We start from the raw sequence: 25540 nt of genomic DNA, 5'->3' as shown, positions 1-25540 counted from the left end.
AGGCAATGATTTAACTTTCTAGAATAATATTTTGTTCCTTTGAGAAATTATCTTGTATTGATTAGAGCAAGTGATGTTTGATGCTTAGCTCCGGGGCAAGTGAGAGAGAACAGGGCGGTAGAACACAGCGGCAACGCACCACGTGGCAGATTCATTACATCTACCCATATTCCAGGAGCACAGAATATGTAGAATCACAGTATATATTATATATATATATTACCGTATATACCTCACAACTACTGTTCTATGTGACCCAAGAATATCTATATCATTCTCATGAAAACAGCCAGCAACCAGAACACAGCGCAGACACTGAAGAGGAGGAGACTAGGATTTCCAGTTCCTAAAGCTGCAGAACTGTGAATGCAGCTCTGAAATATACAAGATTAGTAACTAGAGGCAGTATTATAGTAGTTCTATTCTTGTACATAGGGGCAGTATTATAGTAGTTCTATTCTTGTACATGGGGGGCAGTATTATAGTAGTTATATTCTTGTACATAGGGGCAGTATTATAGTAGTTATATTCTTGTACATAGAGGGCAGTATTATAGTAGTTATATTCTTGTACATAGGAGCAGTATTATAGTAGTTATATTCTTGTACATAGGGGGCAGTATTATAGTAGTTATATTCTTGTACATAGGGAGCAGTATTATAGTAGTTATATTCTTGTACATAGGGGGCAGTATTATAGTAGTTATAGTCTTGTACATAGGGGCAGTATTATAGTAGTTATATTCTTGTACATAGGGGGCAGTATTATAGTAGTTATATTCTTGTACATAGGGGGCAGTATTATAGTAGTTATATTCTTGTACATAGGGGCAGTATTATAGTAGTTATATTCATGTACATAGGGGACAGTATTATAGTAGTTATATTCTTGTACATAGGGGCAGTATTATAGTAGTTATATTCTTGTACATAGGGGGCAGTGTTATAGTAGTTATATTCTTGTACATAGGGGCAGTGTTATAGTAGTTATATTCTTGTACATAGGGGCAGTATTATAGTAGTTATATTCTTGTACAAAGGGGCAGTATTATAGTAGTTATATTCCTGTACATAGGAGCAGTATTATAGTACTGATATTCTTGTACATAGGGCAGTATTATAGTAGTTATATTATTGTATATAGGGGCAGTATTATAGTAGTTATATTATTGTATATAGGGGCAGTATTATAGTAGTTATATTATTGTATATAGGGGCAGTATTATAGTAGTTATATTCTTGTATATAGGGGCAGTATTATAGTAGTTATATTCTTGTACATAGGGAGCAGTATTATAGTAGTTATATTCTTGTACATAGGGGGCAGTATTATAGTAGTTATAGTCTTGTACATAGGGGCAGTATTATAGTAGTTATATTCTTGTACATAGGGGGCAGTATTATAGTAGTTATATTCTTGTACATAGGGGGCAGTATTATAGTAGTTATATTCTTGTACATAGGGGCAGTATTATAGTAGTTATATTATTGTATATAGGGGCAGTATTATAGTAGTTATATTATTGTATATAGGGGCAGTATTATAGTAGTTATATTCTTGTACATAGGGGCAGTATTATAGTAGTTATATTCTTGTACATAGGGAGCAGTATTATAGTAGTTATATTCTTGTACATAGGGGGCAGTATTATAGTAGTTATAGTCTTGTACATAGGGGCAGTATTATAGTAGTTATATTCTTGTACATAGGGGGCAGTATTATAGTAGTTATATTCTTGTACATAGGGGGCAGTATTATAGTAGTTATATTCTTGTACATAGGGGCAGTATTATAGTAGTTATATTCATGTACATAGGGGACAGTATTATAGTAGTTATATTCTTGTACATAGGGGCAGTATTATAGTAGTTATATTCTTGTACAAAGGGGCAGTATTATAGTAGTTATATTCCTGTACATAGGAGCAGTATTATAGTACTTATATTCTTGTACAAAGGGGCAGTATTATAGTAGTTATATTCCTGTACATAGGAGCAGTATTATACCGTGTTTCCCCGAAAGTAGGACCCCCCCGAAAGTAAGGCAGGGTGGGGGTTTCGGGGGGGTCCGCCAATGTAGGGCACCCCCCGATTGTAAGGCAGGGTAGCGGGGGGGCCGGGGAATGTAAGGCCGCCTATGGGTGGGGGTCCCTGGGGAAAGTACAGGAACTTACCGCTGCCGCTGTTCCCTCGCTCCATCCAGGCCTTCTCCAGTCTCGTGCCACCCGTGGTCCGCCTCCGGTGAATGGCCCCCGCAAGGCTCCCTGCTGGCCATCAGCTCGAGCTGCGATTGGCCAGTCAGCCGGCTCGCAGCTGATTGGCCCTCAGCTCGAGCTGCGATTGGCCAGTCAGCCGGCTCGCAGCTGATTGGCCGAAATCAGCCGCGACGTCACCGCCTGCAGCTGATTGGCCGAAATCAGCCGCGACTCACCGCCTGCAGGCTCGCTCCGATTTCGGTAAGTTCCGAAACTCTGTGTGTGTGTGTGTGTGTTATGTGTATGGGTGCCGTATGGGGCTGTGTGTGTGTGTGTGTGTGTGTGTGTGTGTGTGTGTGTGTGTGTGTGTGTGTACGGTACCGGTACGATATGTGTGTGGGTGCCGTGTGGGGCTGTACCGGTACCGTATGTGTCAGTGTGTGTGGTGGCAGAGTGGGGGGCAGAACCACTGTATGGGGAGGCTGCAGGGGGGAGGATGGGGTGGATGCCGGATCTCAAACAATGGGGAGGCTGCAGGGGGGAGGATTGTCATTTTTTTTTCCAATGTAAGGCCTCCCCCGAAAGTAAGGCAGGGTGGGACTTTTGGGGGTAAAATTAATGTAAGACAGGGCCTTACTTTCGGGGAAACACGGTAGTACTTATATTCTTGTACATAGGGCAGTATTATAGTAGTTATATTATTGTATATAGGGGCAGTATTATAGTAGTTATATTATTGTATATAGGGGCAGTATTATAGTAGTTATATTATTGTATATAGGGGCAGTATTATAGTAGTTATATTCTTGTATATAGGGGCAGTATTATAGAAGTTATATTATTGTATATAGGGGCAGTATTATAGTAGTTATATTCTTGTACATAGGGGCAGTATTATAGTAGTTATATTCTTGTACATAGGGGGCAGTGTTATAGTAGTTATATTCTTGTACATAGGGGCAGTGTTATAGTAGTTATATTCTTGTACATAGGGGCAGTATTATAGTAGTTATATTCTTGTACATAGGGGCAGTATTATAGTAGTTATATTCTTGTACATAGGGGCAGTGTTATAGTAGTTATATTCTTGTACATAGGGGCAGTATTATAGTAGTTATATTCTTGTACATAGGGGCAGTATTATAGTAGTTATATTATTGTACATAGTCTGGCTCAGTCCTGGGCTCTCTCGCGATCATTTGCTTAGGCGTGAGGCCGCAGTCAGTACAGGGGAGTAATCTGTAGGTGTTTTTCCCTCCGGTGCAGCCCTTTCTGCCTTGACATCATGGTGTTAACGTGCGGCTCACATTTTATCCCAGCTGCTCCATGCTTTTACATAATCTCGCTCAGCAGAGTCACATGTTAAGTCATTTGAGGGCTATCAATTACTCATTGTGAGAAAAAAACCCTCCGCCGGCGCTGTGCAGATCTACATCTGTGAAGGTGACTGAAGAGAGAGCGGTCCACACAAACACTTAAGCCCTTGAGAGGAATCCTTGCTTGCCCCGCGCGCCTTGATTTACGCTGTCTGTCAAATTATCTTGTTTATGCTGCTCGGAACAAGAAAACAACTTGAGCAAATTGGGGAATTCTAACAAAAATACATATAAATATAGGAGCGAAAACAGAGCAATTAGAGACAGGGTTAACATCTTCTCCGCCAGAGGACGAAGCCCACCACAACCACTCTTAAAGGGCCATGCAACCAATTAACATTTTGTAAAAAAATTAGGTGATGGCTTGTAGTAAGTTTTAGGATATCAGGAGAGACTATAAGAAAACTAATCCATGTACAATATGTTACTTATTTATCTTTTTTTTCCCCCTGTGCTTTACACTGCAGCTCTTCTTTTGTTACATTTGCAGCTATGTATCTGCACAAGTTGAGCAAGAAATCACTACGTGGAGGTCGGATTTCCTTTGCAGCGAGGACAGGGGAGTAAACAGTATTAATGATAAAGAGATGATCAGCTGATTGTCAAAAGGGAGGAGCCATAATAAAGGGGAGGGGTCTGATGAAAGCTGAATTTAACATTCAGAATAGACATTAATGATATCCACTAATTAGCAATGGACGACGTAATGTCAGTCTTTCTACATAGATGTGGTGCCTACAGAGACCGGTCTCCGACTTGGCCCGTCAACCAGATGTCATGATATAATTAGCAGACGCTAATTAAGCCAGCTCCTCGCGAATAGTCCTCATACCCCCCAGCGTACAGTCAAATGTCTCTTGTTCACAGTCGATAAGGTCGATAGGGGCCATCCTAGTATGAGGATGAGTTTCAGAGCCCTGGTTCCCAGTTATCCCATCATGTCCCATGATAAGAAGATCACAAACCCCTGATTTGGCCATCTTCAAAGTCCACAGGAGGCTGCAGAATGACAGCACTACATATGTTTTACGTCCAATCCCATATTTTTGTATTATGGGGCATTACTTTTGTTTTATGGGGGACTATAATGGGAAAATACCCTTTGCATCATAAGGAAATATACACATGTGACCAACCTGTTAATGGTATGGATGTGGCGCACTCCTCCTTCTCACACGTGCCCATCATAGCCGTAAGAGAGGACGCCCGGAACTCGCTGGTACCTAGTATAAGAACAAAAGAAGGGGGGGGGGTCAATAAAAATAATAGGGTGAAATAAAAATTACAATTAAATAAAAATACTCCCATGATGCAGAAATTCAGAAATTTTCCCTTGTGCCAAATTTTCTGTAGACAAATTTATGGTTAACTAAAGAAGGAAAAATATTGACCTTGGCCTCTTCGCTGTGACTCCGGCTGGAGCCAGGAATAATGCTGCTGACATTTGACTAAGATGGATACCGGGAGCAGGGGCCGCGTGCACCCGCTTATCTTATGCCAATTTTCTAACTTAATATATAATTTATTTCAGGAGAAGAAAGTCCAACAGAAAAAGCCAGGACTTGTGAATCCAGAACCCAGAGTCGGAGAGAGGAGTATGAAATATACAGAACATTTCAGAATACGAGAGATCATTCCGTCTCTCAGGACCAGAGAGATAAGTCAACAGTTTTGTTCAAAAGGGAAATTTTGGAATCCAGAACAAGTCAGGTAATTTTAGCTCTAAAATCAAGAGATAAATCCAGGTAACATGAAACCTAAAAGAAGATCTTTTGGGATTTAAGACCAAGGGAGAAAAATCTGACTGTAGTAAGACGATAATTCCATATTTCGAAAGCTAAAAGATGATAATTCTGGATTTAGGACTAAGGGAGAAAATTCTGGCTGTACTAAGAAGATAATTCTAATTTTCAGAACTAAATTGATCATTCCAGATCTTGGAACCAGAGAATTAAGTCTAGATCTGAACAACAAGAAAAAAAACAGAGGTGAAAACTCCACATCTCTTCCAGATTATTCAATATATCTCAAACCAGAAAGTTACCATCGTTTTAGGGAGGGTGAGGTAATTTCGTAATCTCAGAAAAGAGATGATTCTGGACGCAAGAGCAAAAAAAAAATCTAAACTGTAGAGGCAATTAGATCATTAAAATCTAGATTTTAGTGATCAAAGATGATTTCAAAATGTAAGTAATCCTGGATCGTGGATAATCCTGGATCTCGTAATAGAAGAGTCAGAGAGATGAATCCAGATACAAATGGCCAGATTGAAGTTACTTGAGGATCTCAGAACCAGAGGAAGAAAACTGCAGATCAGAAACCAATCCAGAATAGGAAGAAGGAAGGACAGATCAGGAAGTCAGGGCCTGAGAAAAATCAATCTGGTCTTAAGCCAGAAACAAACCAGGAAAAAAAAACAAAGACGAAAAAGCAAATCTAGATTCCAATTACTCCAGAAATGTATTTATGACTTTGTAATTAGACAGAAAATTGCTTGATCTCAGAGCAATGAATATCTAAGAAGTAGAGAGATAATTGTAGATCTCAGGTCAAAAGAGAAAAATCCTAACTGGAAAGAAAAATGAGAACCATTGACAGAGAGAACATTCCAGATTTTGTTGGCAGAGAGACCATTCCAGATTTTGTTAGCAGAGAGACCATTCCAGATTTTGTTAGCAGAGAGACCATTCCAGATTTTGTTGGCAGAGAGACCATTCCAGATTTTGTTAGCAGAGAGACCATTCCAGATTTTGTTAGCAGAGAGACCATTCCAGATTTTGTTGGCAGAGAGATCAGTCCAGATTTTGTTGGCAGAGAGACCATTCCAGATTTTGTTGGCAGAGAGACCATTCCAGATTTTGTTGGCAGAGAGACCATTCCAGATTTTGTTGGCAGAGAGACCATTCCAGATTTTGTTGGCGGAGAGATCAGTCCAGATTTTGGAACTATGATAAATACAGATTTAGGAGCTGTAAAGTTTTAGGGGTACTTCTCACATAGCGAGATCGCTGCTGAGACACGGTTTTTGTGACGCACCAGTGACCTCATCAGCGATCTCGCTGTGTGTGACACTGAGCAGCGATCTGGCCCCTGCTGTGAAATCGCTGCTCGTTACACACAGTGCTGGTTCATTTTTTTAGTCATTGCTCTCCCGCTGTGAAGCATACATCGCTGTGTTTGATAGCGAGAGAGCAACGATCTGAATGTGCAGGGAGCAGGGAGTCGGCTTCTGTCAGCCTGTGGTAAGCTGTAACCAAGGTAAATATCGGGTAACCAAGCAAAGCCCTTTGCTTCGTTACCCGATATTTACCTTGGTTACTAGTGTCCGCCGCTCTCAGGCTGCCAGTGCCGGCTCCCTGCACACGTAGCCAGAGTACACATCGGGTAAATAAGCAAAGCGGTTTGCTTTTTAAATCGATGTGTACTCTGGCTAGGAGTGCAGGGAGCCAACGCTAAGCGGTGTGCGCTGGTAACCAAGGTAAATATCGGGTAACCAAGTGCTTGGTTACCCGATATTTACCTTAGTTAACAAGTGCAGCATCGTTTCCACGCGTCGCTGCTGGCTGGGGGCTGGTCACTGGTGACATCTGCCTGATTGACAGCTCACCAGCGACCATGTAGCGCACCAGCGATCCTGACCAGTTCAGATCGTTGGTGGGATCGCTGGAGTGTCGCTAAAGTGTGACGGTACCCCTAGTCAAAGAGTTCCCCATCTTAAGGCCAAAGAGATAACGTATATATCAGAGCAGGAGTAAAAGATCTGGAATGTAAAGAAACCTGAAAGATAATTTCAAGATTGGAGAGATGAATTAAGATCTGAAAAATTATTCCCGGTCTTCGAGGCACAGGAATTCATATGGATCTCAGTACTAGATAAGATAGATAGGCAATTGAAAATTAGGAAGGTGAATTCGGAACAATAACCTTTAGAAGAGGAACCAGAAAGGAAAGATGAATCCAGATTTCAGAATTAAAAGCTGCTTTACACACAACGATATCGCTAGCGATGTGACACGCCCGGATCGTTGTTACGATTTGCCGAGATCGCTCATAGGTCGCTTTGAAGCGGTCACACGTACACATCTCACAAACGACGCTACATCGTTCAGCGATATATTGTTTGACCAAGGCGGTCGTGTGGATTTTGTTCGTAGTTGGCAGGGTGTCAGACGTAGCAATATGTCTGCTGCGCTCCAAACGATGAACAATATTTTGAAACTGAACGACGTGTCAACGATCAACAATTTTCATCCTATTTGCGATAGTTCGGAGTCGCACGTAGGTGTCACACGCAACAACGTCGCTAATGATGACGGAAGTGCGTCACGAAAACCGTGACCCCGACGACATATCATCAGATAAATCGTAGCGTGTAAAGCGGCCTTAAAGGGATTGTTTGGATTTATCTATCTCTGTGTCGGAGAGCGAGATTGCAGTGTATAATTCCAGGTCTCTGATTATTTCTCCAGGCTTTATGTCTTTGATTCTGAGATCCAGAAATCTCCCTCTGGTTCCCGGGTTGAGACTTATCTCTGCAGTTCTAGAATCCAAGATTAACCCTGATATGTAGAATTGTAGATAATAGATTTAGAGATTGATATCAGAAGCAGAAAGATTAATGCGAATATCAGAGTTGAAGGGATTGTTTAGACCTTAGAACCCTAAAGCCAGACCTCAGATGATCACTCCTGATCTCTAAATCTGGTCTCAAACCTTTATGTCTTTGGGTCAGGATTTATCCAGAGATATCTCTCTGATTTCTAGATCCATACTCTCCTTTTGGAATCCTGGATGGCAGATTTGGGATAATACCTTTGATATGAGAAAATATTTTTCTAGAGCTCGAAATACGATGACTAAATGTGGATCTGCAACACCCTGCAGAAAATTCTGGATAATGGGGGATTTTTTTTCCACTTTATGACACATCTGCCTGGGTTATCAATAGATGCGATGTTATCGTACAGGACTGGAACGTGTTTTCCATGTAATGAAGGTTTCTGCGGCCATATTTCGGAGGAGTCACTACACAGGGGTTTTGTGTGCCCCGTCCAAGCCGCACGCTGCATCTTGTAAAATTAGCTCTCTGCCTGCTGTTATTGGAGCAGCTGCCGCCGGCCAAGAAAATCCTCATGAGATTATTGGGATTAAAAAACTTCTCACAAGACCGACGTGCCGCTGAATTGATGGCCGCCAGTAACTCTTCCACGACTGGAAGCTCTAATAATCAGACCCATGTACGAGCTCAATGGCGGAAAGCAGTAATCTGCAGTCACTGAGCTGCTGACAATTCTATCTGGCTGTATCGGGGGTAACAAATATGGCCGCCTTTCCCCACAGAGTCCTGCATGGCAAAACTGACTAGTTATATATATTGTAATATTGGGGTATGCCATTGCTTTGTGATCGATGGCGGTCCAACCTCTGTGACCCTTCCGTCTCCTGTATCAGGATCAATGAGGGTCCAAGAGGTCGGACCTCCATAATTATAAAGTAATGGTATATTCTATGTTATGTAGGTCATACTGCTTATCTCCCACATTCCCCTGTCAAAACTGTTTTTGTTTTCCATAGCAACCAATCCTAGCGCTGCTTTCATTTTACCACAGCAGTTTACAAAATGAAAGCTGAGCTCTGATTGGTTGCCATGGGCAACACACATTTTTTGGGGAAGGGTTTGGACAGATTTTATTAATAAGGTCTATTTTGGGAAGTTTTTGTGGTAGCTATTTTGGTCATTTAACCAGATAGAAATGTAATTAAGAAAAAATAAAGGCAGATTTATCAAAATTATCTTTGTTGCCCACAGCAACCAATCACAGCACAGCTTTCATTTTACCACAGCAGTTTACGAAGTGAAAGCTGCCCTCTGATTGGTTGCCATTGGCAATATACACAATTTTGGGGGGTTTTAGACAGATTTTATTAATGATCTCTATTAGGGGGAGTTTTATGGCTATTTTGGTTGTTTAACCAGATAGAAATGTAACTAAAAAAAACGAGGGGTGGATTCATCAAAATTGTCTTTGTTGCCCATAGCATCCAATCACAGCGCAGCTTTCATTTCATTAGAGCTGCTTGTAAAATTAAACCTGAGCTCTGATTGGTTGCTAGATTATCTCTAGATAGTGGAGGCCTATAAAGGGGAAATTTCCTGTGCCCTTTTATAACGTTTTACACGCACCTTACACCACTTCTGACTATCTCTCGGCTGCGCGTGCCAGTGATTTTGGGTACAATGGCACCAAATTCTGGCATATATTATAATAAATCCGGCGGGTCATTATTGCAAATGGCCTCCTGTGTTCCCCTCACTAAAGAAGTGAGAGGGCTTTAGTAAAAGTGACAGAAAATTTTGCACAAATGCAACTACAGCAAAACTTTGTGCCTTTTTTTGGAGGGTTGGGGGGCAGAATAGTGTCATAAAGCCCATGATTAATACCCCTAAATGAATGATCGGCTCACAGACTATGGTCTGGATTGGGTGAAACTGTAACAAACCCTCAGCTGTGAGCAGTATTAGGATTTCAGCTTCGAGATGTAAACAAGAATGTTCTTAATAACTGACAGCAAGCAGAGATCTTTAACACAGTAATATAAAGCGAGTCTGAGGCAAAGATTTGTGTGGAAATGTGTCACTGGTGATAAAAGGTGCCAGTCATGGGGACGGGCGCTGACACCCATGTGGGCGCAGTGCGGTTTAGTAGGACGTCTGTGATGGGTCGCTCGATGTTTCACTGAGACATTGATTCTTGAGAAAGTACTGAGAAGATTGATGATGAGAATATCAACGGCTCCAAAGAAAACTCCGGAGCTGAAAAAAACCAACTATTTACTTTTCAGCATAAAACGACAGATTCTGATTTATTTCTTCTACATTCACATCCAAATCAGCCCCAGAATGCTGATTGTTTCCTATTATCAGACCTTAATGCATTGTGGGCGCAATAATGACAAGCTGCTAAGTCGTACGATCGAGGGTGACCAGCAGAATTGTGAATGCAGCTCTGGAGATTAATACAACTCAAATTTGAATTTCTGGTACCAGAAAGCAAAGCATCACAGAGTTTATGTCACATATGGTAACCACTACAGTGTTAAAGGGCAATAGATGGTATTATGAATGCTGCTCTGGAGGTTACGGATGTAAAACAATACAATAATGGGAAAGAAATAGAAGCACGAACAAGACTTTACTGATATGAGAGGCCTTAATCCCAGTTTCACCTGTATATCAATGAACCCCAGTGTATGTGACTTACCCAGGTCGGGGGCTTTGTCCTTCAGCCGGTCCACGTCCATGATGAAGTCGTCTTTCAGAAACAGAAAGCCAATAATGGAGAAGAGGTAAACGAGGATCAGCGCCAGCACCGCAGTCAGGATGATGGAGCGGCCATTCCTCGTCACGCTCTTTATGACGTTCAGCAACGTTTCCTCCCGGTAAACGAGATCAAACAACTAGAAATGGAGAAAAGAAAATAACTGCTGTATCTAATCCGGTCGTGTGATACCTTCAGCTGAGCTGTGCATCTAATCCTCTTATGTGAAATAATGGTTGCTAAGCTGTGTATCTAATCCTTTCATGTGTGATACTGTCTGCAGAGCTGTGTATCTAAGCTGAACATTGACTGGCAGTGTATCTAATCCTATCATCTGTGATATTATCTGCAAGCTATGTACCTAATCCTATCATGTATAAAACCATCTGTTGAGCTGTGTATCTAATCCCATGGTGTGTGATACCCAGGGGTGGGAATCAGCCGGTTCTGTCCGCTTTGGGAGAACCAATTGTTAAAATAGCAGCCGGTTCCCAGAACCGGCAAGAAACGGTTCTGGTGATCCGGTTCCCTGTATTCACTTGTGTTAGTATCTTTAAGACACTAACACAAATGAATCCCAATATCTCCACACCACACTTCCGGGTTCAGTGGAGCCTGTCTGCTCCCTGACCCGGCGGGCAGCGACGCACTGACGGTGCAGAGAGGTCACGGCAGTGTTGTGAGGTAGCTCCTCCTGCTGTCGTCTGCCAGCGTCAGTGTGACCACAGAGTGCCACGGAGGAAGAAAGACAAAGAATCAGCCGCCGGTGCTTGGAGCAGGTAAGCGCTCATAGAGCTGAAGATGCAGGGAGAGGAGGCCGCATAAAGATGGGAACTATATGGGGAGAGTAGGGCACATAGATGGGAACTATACGGCGAAAGTAGGCAACATAGATGGGAACTATATGGGGAGAGGAGGCCGCATAGATGGGAACTATATGGGGAGAGGAGGCCGCATAGATGGGAACTATATGGGGAGAGGAGGCAGCATAAAGATGGGACTCATATGGGGAGAGGAGGCCACATAGATGGGAACTATATGAGGAGAGGAGGCAGCATAAAGATGGGAACTATATGGGGAGAGTAGGGCACATAGATGGGAACTATACGGCGAAAGTAGGCAACATAGATGGGAACTATATGGGGAGAGGTGGCCGTATAAATGGGAACTATATGAGGAGAGGAGGCAGCATAAAGTTGGGAACTATATGGGGAGAGGAGGCCGCATAAAGATGGGAACTATATGGGGAGAGGAGGCCGCATAAAGATGGGAACTATATGGGGAGAGGAGGCCGCATAAAGATGGGAACTATATGGGGAGAGGAGGCCGCATAAAAATGTGAACTATATGGGGAGAGTAGGGCACATAGATGGGAACTATATGGCGAGAGTAGGCAACATAGATGGGAACTATATGGGGGAGAGGAGGCCGCATAGATGGGAACTATATGGGGAGAGGAGGCCGCATAGATGGGAACTATATGGGGAGAGGAGGCCGCATAGATGGGAACTATATGGCGAGAGTAGGCAACATAGATGGGAACTATATGGGGAGAGGAGGCCGCATAGATGGGAACTATATGGGGAGAGGAGGCCGCATAGATGGGAACTATATAGGGAGAGGAGGCCGCATAGATGGGAGCTATATGGGGAGAGGAGGCCGCATAGATGGGAACTATATGGGAACAGGTGACCGCATAGATGGGAACTATATGGGGAGAGGAGGCCGTAAAAATGGGAACTATATGGGGAGAGGAGGCCACATAGATGAGAACCATATGGGGAGAGGAGGCAGCATAAAGATGGGAACTATATGGGGAGAGGAGGCCGCATAGATGGGAACTATATGGCGAGAGTAGGCAACATAGATGGGCACTATATGGGCAGAGGCTGCATAGATGGGAACTATATGGGGGAGGAGGCCGTATAAATGGGAACTATATGAGGAGAGGAGGCAGCATAAAGATGGGACTCATATGGGGAGAGGAGGCCGCATAGATGGGAACTATATGGGGAGAGGAGGCTGCATAGATGGGAGCTATATGGGAAGAGGAGGCTGCATAGATGGGAACTATATGGGGAGAGGAGGCCGCATAGATGGGAACTATATGGGGAGAGGAGGCCGCATAGATGGGAACTATATGGGGAGAGGAGGCAGCATAAAGATGGGACTCATATGGGGAGAGGAGGCCACATAGATGGGAACTATATGGGGAGAGGAGGCCGCATAAAAATGTGAACTATATGGGGAGAGGAGGCTGCATAGATGGGAACTATATGGGGAGAGGAGGCCGCATAGATGGGAACTATATGGGGAGAGTAGGGCACATAGATCGGAACTATATGGCGAGAGTAGGCAACATAGATGGGAACTATATGGGGAGAGGAGGCCGCATAGATAGGAACTATATGGGGAGAGGAGGCCGCATAGATGGGAACTATATAGGGAGAGGAGGCCGCATAGATGGGAGCTATATGGGGAGAGGAGGCCGCAAAGATGGGAACTATATGGGGAGAGTAGGCCGCATAGATGGGAACTATGGGGAGAGGAGGCCGCATAGATGGGAGCTATATGGGGAGAGGAGGCCGCATAGATGGGAACTATATGGGGAGAGGAGGCCGCATAGATGGGAACTATATGGGGAGAGGAGGCCGCATAGATGGGAACTATATGGGGAGAGGAGGCCGCATAGATGGGAACTATATGGGGAGAGGAGGCCGCATAGATGGGAGCTATATGGGGAGAGGAGGCCGCATAGATGGGAACTATATGGGGAGAGGAGGCCGCATAGATGGGAACTATATGGGGAGAGGAGGCCGCATAGATTGGAACTATTTGGGGAGAGGAGGCCGCATAGATGGGAACTATATGGGCAGAGTAGGCCACATAGATGGGAACTTTATGGGGAGAGTAGGCCACATAGATGGGAGCTATATGGGGAGAGGAGGCCGCATAGATGGGAACTATATGGGGAGAGGAGGCCGTATAAATGGGAACTATATGAGGAGAGGAGGCAGCATAAAGATGGGAATCATATGGGGAGAGGAGGCCGCATAGATGAGGACTATATGGGAACAGGTGGCCGCATAGATGGGAACTATATGGGGAGAGGAGGCCGTAAAAATGGGAACTATAAGGGGAGAGGAGGCCACATAGATGGGAACCATATGGGGTGAGGAGGCAGCATAAAGATGGGAACTATATGGGGAGAGGAGGCCGCATAGATGGGAACTATATGGGGAGAGGAGGCCGCATAGATGGGAACTATATGGGGAGAGGAGGCCGCATAGATGGGCACTATATGGACAGTGGCTGAATAGATGGGAACTATATGGGGGAGGAGGCCGTATAAATGGGAACTATATGAGGAGAGGAGGCAGCATAAAGATGGGACTCATATGGGGAGAGGAGGCCGCATAGATGGGAACTATATGGGGAGAGGAGGCTGCATAGATGGGAGCTATATGGGGAGAGGAGGCTGCATAGATGGGAACTATATGGGGAGAGGAGGCCGCATAGATGGGAACTATATGGGGAGAGGAGGCCGCATAGATGGGAACTATGTGGGGAGAGGAGGCAGCATAAAGATGGGACTCATATGGGGAGAGGAGGCCACATAGATGGGAACTATATGAGGAGAGGAGGCAGCATAAAGATGGGAACTATATGGGGAGAGGAGGCCACATAGATGGGAACTATATCGGGAGAGGAGGCAGCATAAAGATGGGAATCATATGGGGAGTGGAGGCCGCATAGATGGGGACTATATGGGAAGAGGAGGCCGCATAGATGGGAACTATATGGGGAGAGGAGGCCGTAAAAATGGGAACTATATGGGGAGAGGAGGCCACATAGATGGGAACTATATGGGGAGAGGAAACCGTAAAAATGGGAACTATATGGGGAGAGAAGGCCGCATAAAGATGGGAACTATATGGGGAGAGGAGGCCGCATAAAGATGGGAACTATATGGGGAGAGGAGGCCGCATAGATGGGAACTATATGGAGAGAGTAGGGCACATAGATGGGAACTATATGGGGAGAGGAGGCCGCATAGATGGGAACTATATGGGGAGAGGAGGCCGCATAGATGGGAACTATATGGGGAGAGGAGGCCGCATAGATGGGAACTATATGGGGCGAGTAGGGCACATAGATGGGAACTATATGGCGAGAGTAGGCAACATAGATGGGAACTATATGGGGAGAGGAGGCTGCATAGATGGGAACTATATGGGGAGAGGAGGCCGCATAGATGGGAACTATATGGGGAGAGGAGGCCGCATAGATGGGAACTATATGGGGAGAGGAGGCCGCATAGATGGGAACTATATGGGGAGAGGAGGCCGCATAGATGGGAGCTATATGGGGAGAGGAGGCCGCATAGATGGGAACTATATGGGGAGAGGAGGCCGCATAGATGGGAACTTTATGGGGAGAGTAGGCCACATAGATGGGAACTATGGGGAGAGGAGGCCGCATAGATGGGAGCTATATGGGGAGAGGAGGCCGTATAGATGGGAGCTATATGGGGAGAGGAGGCCGCATAGATGGGAACTATATGGGGAGAGGAGGTCGCATAGATGGGAACTATATGGGGAGAGGAGGCCACATAGATGGGAACTATATAGGCAGAGTAGGCTGCATAGATGGGAACTTTATGGGGAGAGTAGGCAGCATAGATGGGAACTATGGGGAGAGGAGGCCACATAGATGGGAGCTATATGGGGAGAGAAGGCCACATAGATGGGAACTATATGGGGAGAGGAGGCCGCATAGATGGGAGCTATATGGGGAGAGGAGGCCGCATAGATGGGAACTATATGGGGAGAGGAGGCCGCATAGATGGGAGCTATATGGGGAGAGTAGGCCGCATAGATGGGAACTATGGAGAGAGTAGGCCACATAGATGGGAGCTATATGGGGAGAGGAGGCTGCATAGATGGGAACTATATGGGGAGAGGAGGCCGTATAAATGGGAACTATATGAGGAGAGGAGGCACCATAAAGATGGGACTCATATGGGGAGAGGAGGCCACATAGATGGGAACTATATGGGGAGAGGAGGCCGCATAGATGGGAACTATATGGGGAGAGGAGGACGCATAGATGGGAACTATATGGGGAGAGGAGGCCGCATAGATGGGCACTATATGGGAAGAGGCTGCATAGATGGGAACTATATGGGGGAGGAGGCCGTATAATTGGGAACTATATGAGGAGAGGAGGCAGCATAAAGATGGGACTCATATGGGGAGAGGAGGCCACATAGATGGGAACTATATGGGGAGAGGAGGCCGCATAGATGGGAACTATATGGGGAGAGGAGGCTGCATAGATGGGAACTATATGGGGAGAGGAGGCCGCATAGATGGGAACTATATGGAGAGAGGAGGCCGCATAGATGGGAACTATATGGGGAGAGGAGGCCGCATAGATGGGAACTATATGGGGAGAGGAGGCAGCATAAAGACGGGACTCATACGGGGAAAGGAGGCCGCATAGATGGGAACTATATGAGGAGAGGAGGCAGCATAAAGATGGGAACTATATGGGGAGAGGAGGCCACATAGATGGGAACTATATGGGGAGAGGAGGCAGCGTAAAGACGGGAATCATATGGGGAGAGGAGGCCGCATAGATGGGGACTATATGGGAAGATGAGGCCGCATAGATGGGAACTATATGGGGAGAGGAGGCCGTATAAATGGGAACTATATGGGGAGAGGAGGCCACATAGATGGGAACTATATGGGGAGAGGAGGCCGTAAAAATGGGAACTATATGGGGAGAGGAGGCCACATAGATAGGAACTATATGGGGAGAGGAGGCCACATAGATGGGAACTATATGGGGAGAGGAGGCAGCATAAAGATGGGAATCATATGCGGAGAGGAGGCCGCATAGATGCGAACTATATGGGGAGAGGAGGCCGCAAAAGATGGGAACTAAATGGGAAAAGGAGCCATATGGGAAAGGATCTGCAAGGGAAAGAGGCCATAATGGGATGGGATCTGTAGGGGAAAGAAACCACATGGGATGGGATCTGACGAAAAGCAGCCACATGGGATGAGATGTGTATGGGGAAGGTCGTCTGTTCCAGTTTTAGCAGGGCTCTTTTAGTAATAATTTTTAAGAATTGTAGAAAAAACAATTAATACAATATGACTGACAGTGACTGGAACATCTGGTGCTGGACAGGAGAGTGACGGTAGAGGAGGGGAAGAAGGGAAAAGACATTTTACTTTAAATTACTTGTATTTTTTGGTTGAGGAAAGTGCGTGAAAATGGGTGTAGCTAACAAAATGGGTGTGGTTACAGAATGGGTGTGGTTTTCAAATGGGCGGGGTTTACAGATAACCTGTTATTAAAAATTTGAATCACACCCCTGGTGATACCATTTGCTGAGCTGTATCTAATCCCATCATGTGTGATACTGTCTGCTGAGCTGTATCTAATCTTACGACGTGTGATACCGTCTCTCGGGCAGCAGTGCACGCATCATGGTGGCAGCGGTGGTCTCTTACCAGGAAGCTGTAGAAGAACTCGTGGACGAAGAGGCCCAGCATGCAGACGATGACGTACACCACGTGGTACAAGAACGCCATATCCATGATCACCGCTCTGTATCCGCGTGTGAACGTGCCACGATTCCCCACGAAACTCACCAGGAACACCACCTTATTACACAACTGTGGGGGAGACAGGGGCGGCAGTTACACCCGGCACCGACACACTGTAACAAAACCAACCCTCTGCTACAATCCCAGCCGTCTGCTCACAACGGATCCATCACTAATCTGTCAACACTGAAAAGCAAGAAAATGACTGGGATTTGACGGATCCACTTAGTGACAGAGATATAATGATTCCATCACTACACGCGGCTGCCGATATATATGCGGGGTCGGGGCGAGAGATACACGGACTGCCATCCTGTGAGGTGTGCAAAGTGTCTGTAGGAGACATTTACTCAATAAGTCCTCAGATAACAGACCACGGGGAGGCAGCGTGAGGCCAGCACGTAGCATGGAGCCACAGCGAGAGCCGAGCGCCTGCGGAGAACACAGAAGGCGCCATGGAACATTCTACAGAGATTAAGGACGGCAGACAAAGAGGGAGAAACAGGAGAATGAGGAAACATAGATGTGACGAGAACCCCTCAAAATGTTCTACAAATTCAGTTAATAATCCTCCCTCGTCACATTTGACAGCCTGGTTGCTATGGACATGCTTCCTAACGACCATTCTTTTCAGCATGATTGTCAGGCAGCACATTCTTAGCGACGAGATTAGGTTTCTCACATCTGAGGGCTAAACCAAGGGCAGAAAAGCGACACGATGGCTGGACAAGGCCTGACTCCCAACCCTCAGCGTCAAGTACATCCATCTTAGACAGATGTTAGTAGATGGTAACCCCCTTTAAGACCCAGTATAAGAGTCCCGCATGGCTCACTTAGACTACAACAACATGGCCGCCATTCATCCTTCTGGATCATGGGCATGGTCCACCTTGATCTTTTAGCTCTTAAGTCAAAGCTCCGCGGAGGAATTCAGACCTCGTGATAAATCTACTCAGCCTGGTAACGAGAGTCAGGGCTGAAGAAGACCCTCACATCTACCTCAGAAGTCCGGACAGAAAAGAGGAGAAGAAAGTGAAGAGAGAAGAACAACTTTCTAAAGTGCAGAAGCCACAGGGAGACGTCAGATTCCAGCATTAGAGGGATTCTGCCTTCACTCCCTACAGTAGATCAAAGAGCGTCTGACGATGAGCCCCCGGCTGTTCGGCTGGCTGCCATCTGGTCTCGGTATTACAAGCCGAGCTGCTGGGGAGGGGACATAATCCGCAATGTGCACAGAGACGTCGCCATGTAACGGATATCAAAGCCCTCCTTACGTTAGCGGCCCCCAGTAATATCAGCGTCGGCCCCAGGCCCAGGGTGTAAATGGAGCGGAGCATGACGGACACCAGGAACGGCCGAATGCCAAACGGTTTAGGAAGGACAAACAACATAGCGGTACAGACGGCCACGGCGACCCACAGCAAGATGGAAATCCACGGAGGAAGGGTCCCTGCAGAGACAGAAAGAACATGACATGCATGTGTGAGAATGCAAAGCGCAAGGCTATGTGTGCAAAACATTACTGATCCTATTCTGCTGGTGCAGTCACTGTGTACATACATTACTGATCCCGAGTTACCTCCTGTATTATACTCCAGAGCTGCACTCACTATTCTGCTGGTTCAGTCACTGTGTACATACATTACTGATCCCGAGTTACCTCATGTATTATACTCCAGAGCTGCACTCACTATTCTGCTGGTGCAGTCACTGTGTACATACATTACATTACTGATCCTGAGTTACCTCCTGTATTATACTCCAGAGCTGCACTCACTATTCTGCTGGTGCAGTCACTGTGTACATACATTACATTACATTACTGATCCTGAGTTACATCCTGTATTATACTCCAGAGCTGCACTCACTATTCTGCTGGTGCAGTCACTGTGTACATACATTACATTACTGATCCTGCACTGATTCGGAGTTACAGGACCTCGGTCAGTTTTTCTTGTTTCGTTTCGCGACCTAGATTACAACTTCCACAGAGTCGTGAATTACCCCTTCCGTTTTTCGCTTTTTTTTACATCCTGTGGGGTCGCCGCGGTATTTTTAGAGTAAACTTCCGTCTGGTTTTATGGAAATGTGAACAGAGAAATATTTATACAGTTTTAACGATATGAAACAAGAGAAATCCCAAAACGGAGAAAGAAAAAGTTTTAATCACATCATTACCAGAGAGATAAAACAAGGGGGACTGAGAGCGCGGCGGGCGCGGGCACCTCAGCGCCAGCGATCGCTCGTCTGTCACCGCGGCTTTATTGGGTCTTTGGTTCTATAAGTAAAAGTCAGCGAGCGACTATATATAGCATTTAAAGTGACAATCAACTTCAAGCTGCGATGTCAGGCAGACATTTAATGAAACGGGGTTCAGACGCGACACGGCTCTGGCGCCTCGTCCTGCCTGCGACTGTGACCTGTCAATCTCACTTCCTTCAAGACTCCTAATGGGCGCCATCTGATCAATTTTCCCGTCGGCAAAAATACTTCAAACCGTCTTCCTGCTTCATATTCACCACTTCATTACAGGGGGAAAAAATAAAACCTTGTTCTGCTCCGTGGACTTCCTCAGTAAACACATGCGGAGGGACTACAACCCTCAGCATAGTCACATCACCAAAAAACTACTTAAAGGGCATTTCCACCTAAAATCAAAAACTTCTCAGAAAATATAAAAAACCTTTACTCGTCCTCTTCCGCAAAGTTATAAAATGTTCTGATCAGTTGTTTCTTACTTATGAGATTTATTCATTCAGCTGCGTGACAACCAAGATGGCCGCCATTAAAACAACAGACCCAGATTCAGTGAGACTGACAAATAAGACACTGCAGAGGTGGGACTTTTGAACATTTGAATATAAAGGGGTGTTTCTGGTCAGTTTTGGGGGTAGGTCTGTTTCAGATGGGGGCGGGGCTTAAATTTCATATTTAGGGTTCACATGTTTGGAGATATAACAGGTCTGGCCCTAATAAACATGGCACATGTCAAATAGATAAGGATAAAGCCAAACGCCCAACTTTCAGAATGTTTCATATATTATCATACAGCAACGGAATAAAAGGAGGCGGAGCCTAAGCAAAATGGGCGGTTCTGGGTGTGAAGGCAGGGGAGGGAATATAAATATCCTAATGATGGGTTCACTATAGAACCGAATCCAACCGGATATCAGTGTGTAGCTAAGAAAATGTATCACTTGAGGTTCTGGGAAATGCGCGGGGGGTGGGCACTTCATGTGTGAGCAGAAATGGTGGCCATGTTGGCAGTCACTGACAGAATAAGATGGATTCACCAATGTGCTGTAACACACATCGATTTAACCTCTATTGACCGGATGTGGAGCTGAGCGGACGCGCAAGGCCTGTGCCCTGTGCTTAACGTACATGTTGTGCTTGGTCTGGGGTTGCCATGGCAGTAACAACCAATTGCTGTGGACTTCCTGTCACATGACCTAAACTGTTTAATAAATTCTTAAGGCTTAAAGTCACATGACAGGAAGTCCATCAGTAATGTTGCTATGGAAAAGCCAGAGCAAGCACAATATGTAGGAGAAAAATAGGAAATGTATGATTTGGATAGATAAGCTAATCGAGGAACATTTTTCACATTTAGTGCTGGATTTCTTTACCATGAAAGTGCAAAAACTGGAAAAATACAGAGCGATCATTCTGGTAACCAGTTGTACACGCTGATCATTAAGTCTTTCCAATAAGGATTTTTATAATTCCCCATGGATCTAAAATAAAAATTGAAAAAACTTTTCTGGCAGCCTTAATGAAAAATGTTCTACCGTTTTAGGTACACAGCTTCTAAGCTTATCAATGTGTTTCCACGGTCGAATACACCGATTGTGCATGTGTTTAAGTATATCTACCACCGACTCTAAATGCAGGGTGCACCATGTGACTACTCGATGTGACGGCACAGAGTTTATTAGCTGGTTGCCATGGAGATGCATGACTCTGCTAAGGAGCTGAAGACGGAAAATAAGAGATGTTTTATCACAGTTTCTATTTACGATATTTCTTTGTTTTATCATTTCAAACACGTTATTATAAAACATGTGGTTGCAAAAGTATCCACGCCACTTACAAGAGTTCTTTTTATTTTTTAACTAAAGAGCAGACTGAGGTAAGAAAGAAAAGAAGGAACATAACTGCAGTGTGGGTGTTTATATCGAAGAGGGAAGTGTCACAATAAATGTTACCGCACTCTACAAGTTCACATAAGGACCGTAACAGTATAAGAACTGGATCCACAACAAGAAGCAAAACCATGCACCCCAGAGATGCACAGTACCACTCCTGCCCTGTATATATACACTGCACAGTACCACTCCTGCCCTGTATATATACACTGCACAGTACCACTCCTGCCCTGTATATATACACTGCACAGTACCACTCCTGCCCTGTATACATACACTGCACAGTACCACTCCTGCCCTGTATACATACACTGCACAGTACCACTCCTGCCCTGTATACATACACTGCACAGTACCACTCCTGCCCTGTATATATACACTGCACAGTACCACTCCTGCCCTGTATATATACACTGCACAGTACCACTTCTCCTGTCCTGTATACATACACTGCACAGTACCACTCCTGCCCTGTATATATACACTGCACAATACCACTCCTGCCCTGTATACATACACTGCACAGTACCACTCCTGCCCTGTATACATACACTGCACAGTACCACTTCTCCTGTCCTGTATACATACACTGCACAGTACCACTTCTGCCCTGTATACATACACTGCACAGTACCACTTCTCCTGTCCTGTATACGGGGTGTAATCCTCAGTATCTGTATTATTCTGTATATATACACTGCACAGTACCACTTCTCCTGTCCTGTATACGGGGTGTAATCCTCACTATCTGTATTATTCTGTATATATACACTGCACAGTACCACTTCTCCTGTCCTGTATACTGGGTGTAATCCTCAGTACCTGTATTATTCTGTATATATACACTGCACAGTACCACTTCTCCTGTCCTGTATACTGGGTATAATCCTTAGTGTCTGTATTATTCTGTATATATACACTGCACAGTACCACTTCTCCTGTCCTGTATACTGGGTGTAATCCTCAGTACCTGTATTATTCTGTATATATACACTGCACAGTAGCACTTATCCTGTCCTGTATACTGGGTGTAATCCTCAGTATCTGTATTATTCTGTATATATACACTGCACAGTACCACTCCTCCTGTCCTGTATACTGGGTGTAATCCTCAGTATCTGTATTATTCTGTATATATACACTGCACACTGCACAGTACCACTTCTCCTGTCCTGTATACTGGGTGTAATCCTCAGTATCTGTATTATTCTGTATATATACACTGCACAGTACCACTTCTCCTGTCCTGTATACTGGGTGTAATCCTCAGTGTCTGTATTATTCTGTATATATACACTGCACAGTACCACTTCTCCTGTCCTGTATACTGGGTGTAATCCTCAGTGTCTGTATTATTCTGTATATATACACTGCACAGTACCACTTCTCCTGTCCTGTGTACTGGGTGTAATCCTCAGTATCTGTATTATTCTGTATATATACACTGCACAGTACCACTTCTCCTGTCCTGTATACTGGGTGTAATCCTCAGTATCTGTATTATTCTGTATATATACACTGCACAGTACCACTTCTCCTGTCCTGTATACTGGGTGTAATCCTCAGTATCTGTATTATTCTGTATATACACTGCACAGTACCACTTCTCCTGTCCTGTATACTGGGTGTAATCCTCAGTGTCTGTATTATTCTGTATATATACACTGCACAGTACCACTTCTCCTGTCCTGTATACTGGGTGTAATCCTCAGTATCTGTATTATTCTGTATATATACACTGCACAATACCACTTCTCCTGTCCTGTATACTGGGTGTAATCCTCAGTGTCTGTATTATTCTGTATATATACACTGCACAGTACCACTTCTCCTGTCCTGTATACTGGGTGTAATCCTCAGTGTCTGTATTATTCTGTATATATACACTGCACAGTACCACTTCTCCTGTCCTGTGTACTGGGTGTAATCCTCAGTATCTGTATTATTCTGTATATATACACTGCACAGTACCACTTCTCCTGTCCTGTATACTGGGTGTAATCCTCAGTATCTGTATTATTCTGTATATATACACTGCACAGTACCACTCCTCCTGTCCTGTATACTGGGTGTAATCCTCAGTGTCTGTATTATTCTGTATATATACACTGCACAGTACCACTTCTCCTGTCCTGTATACTGGGTGTAATCCTCAGTGTCTGTATTATTCTGTATATATACACTGCACAGTACCACTTCTACTGTCCTGTATACTGGGTGTAATCCTCAGTATCTGTATTATTCTGTATATATACACTACACAGTACCACTTCTCCTGTCCTGTATACTGGGTGTAATCCTCAGTATCTGTATTATTCTGTATATATACACTGCACAGTACCACTTCTCCTGTCCTGTGTACTGGGTGTAATCCTCAGTGTCTGTATTATTCTGTATATATACACTGCACAGTACCACTTCTCCTGTCCTGTATACTGGGTGTAATCCTCAGTATCTGTATTATTCTGTATATATGCACTGCACAGTACCACTTCTTCTGTCCTGTATACTGGGTGTAATCCTCAGTATCTGTATTATTCTGTATATATACACTGCATAGTACCACTTCGCCTGTCCTGTATACTGGGTGTAATCCTCAGTATCTGTATTATTCTGTATATATACACTGCACAGTACCACTTCTCCTGTCCTGTATACTGGGTGTAATCCTCAGTATCTGTATTATTCTGTATATATACACTGCATAGTACCACTTCTCCTGTCCTGTATACTGGGTGTAATCCCCAGTATCTGTATTATTCTGTATATATACACTGCACAGTACCACTTCTCCTGTCCTGTATACTGGGTGTAATTCTCAGTATCTGTATTATTCTGTATATATACACTGCACAGTACCACTTCTCCTGTCCTGTATACTGGGTGTAATCCTCAGTATCTGTATTATTCTGTATATATACACTGCACAGTACCACTTTGCTCAGTGGTTTGCAGGAAGTAGCCATTAAAAAAAATCTTTTAAAATAATCAGAATCTGGGAATGCTGTGGTCTCGGCGCCTCAGCGCGGCTGCTGCTATCATGGACGCACGTGAGGCGGCTGCTGCTGACCTTAAACACAAGATGAATATTTATGCAGCCTCTGAGCAAACAGAGCTCAACATTAGACAAAGTGAGCTTGTCCTGTGCGGCCCAGAGGCAGAGGGGGGCCCGGCCGGCAGCTCACACACGTGCCCATACACGTGTACCACATGCTGCTGCACAAAACCCACAGCTAAACCTCAGGGGGGCTCCATCACATGTCGATCTGCAGCCTGGGAATATTAGGGTTAATCTATGTAGTGTATATAGGAGGAGGCAATGATGAGAGGTGACCCCAACCCAATATATCAAGCGTCACATTCAGTGTATATATGAGAATCTGTGAGATATATCTAAGCTTCACAGCGTAAGATGATACGAGTGTCTTATATATGACGGCAGAATCTCATTAGTGAGTAGTGCACACCGACAACTGACCCGAGGATATATCGGATTATAGTGATGGACGGACCTGGACTGTAGGAATCTGGATCTGTGCGGGTTCAAAAGTACCCAAGCACTGAAACCGGGCCCGGAGTACTCAGTGTTGGGAACCAATCCAGAGTCGGCAACTCGGGTAATTTAAAAAAACAAAGGAAAAATAAAGAAAAAAAAAAAGGGAAAAGCAGGTGCCAGTGTCCTGCACGGCTGTAACGCTACTTCCGGGACCACTCACACTAATTCCGGGGCTGCTCATTATCCTTCATGCATGTGCACTGCTTCCCTTGCCCACTGACAGTACCTGCGCTTCTGATTGGTTGCAGTAGGACAGCGCCCCCTACCCTGTGTGACAGCATGTGTGACTGCTTGCAATTACAGGAGTTGTGTGTGTCCCTATCA

At 44.7% G+C, this 25540-nt stretch overlaps 1 protein-coding gene across 1 annotated transcript in view; it reads right to left on the bottom strand.

Moving 5' to 3' along the window:
* Positions 1-25540, bottom strand: part of ITPR2 (inositol 1,4,5-trisphosphate receptor type 2) — a 227947-nt gene that overhangs the window by 31851 nt on the left and 170556 nt on the right. Inside the window, 4 exon segments of the mRNA XM_075343322.1 lie at positions 4707-4793; positions 10833-11028; positions 17417-17581; positions 18787-18962. Of these exon segments, the coding sequence (XP_075199437.1) occupies positions 4707-4793; positions 10833-11028; positions 17417-17581; positions 18787-18962 (624 nt within the window).

This window comes from Anomaloglossus baeobatrachus, chromosome 4 (assembly GCF_048569485.1).
Source record: "Anomaloglossus baeobatrachus isolate aAnoBae1 chromosome 4, aAnoBae1.hap1, whole genome shotgun sequence".
NCBI classification, from domain to species: Eukaryota; Metazoa; Chordata; class Amphibia; order Anura; family Aromobatidae; genus Anomaloglossus; species Anomaloglossus baeobatrachus.
The sequence above is the reverse complement of the archived record's forward strand: the minus strand, read 5'-3'. Positions and strand labels throughout refer to the sequence as shown.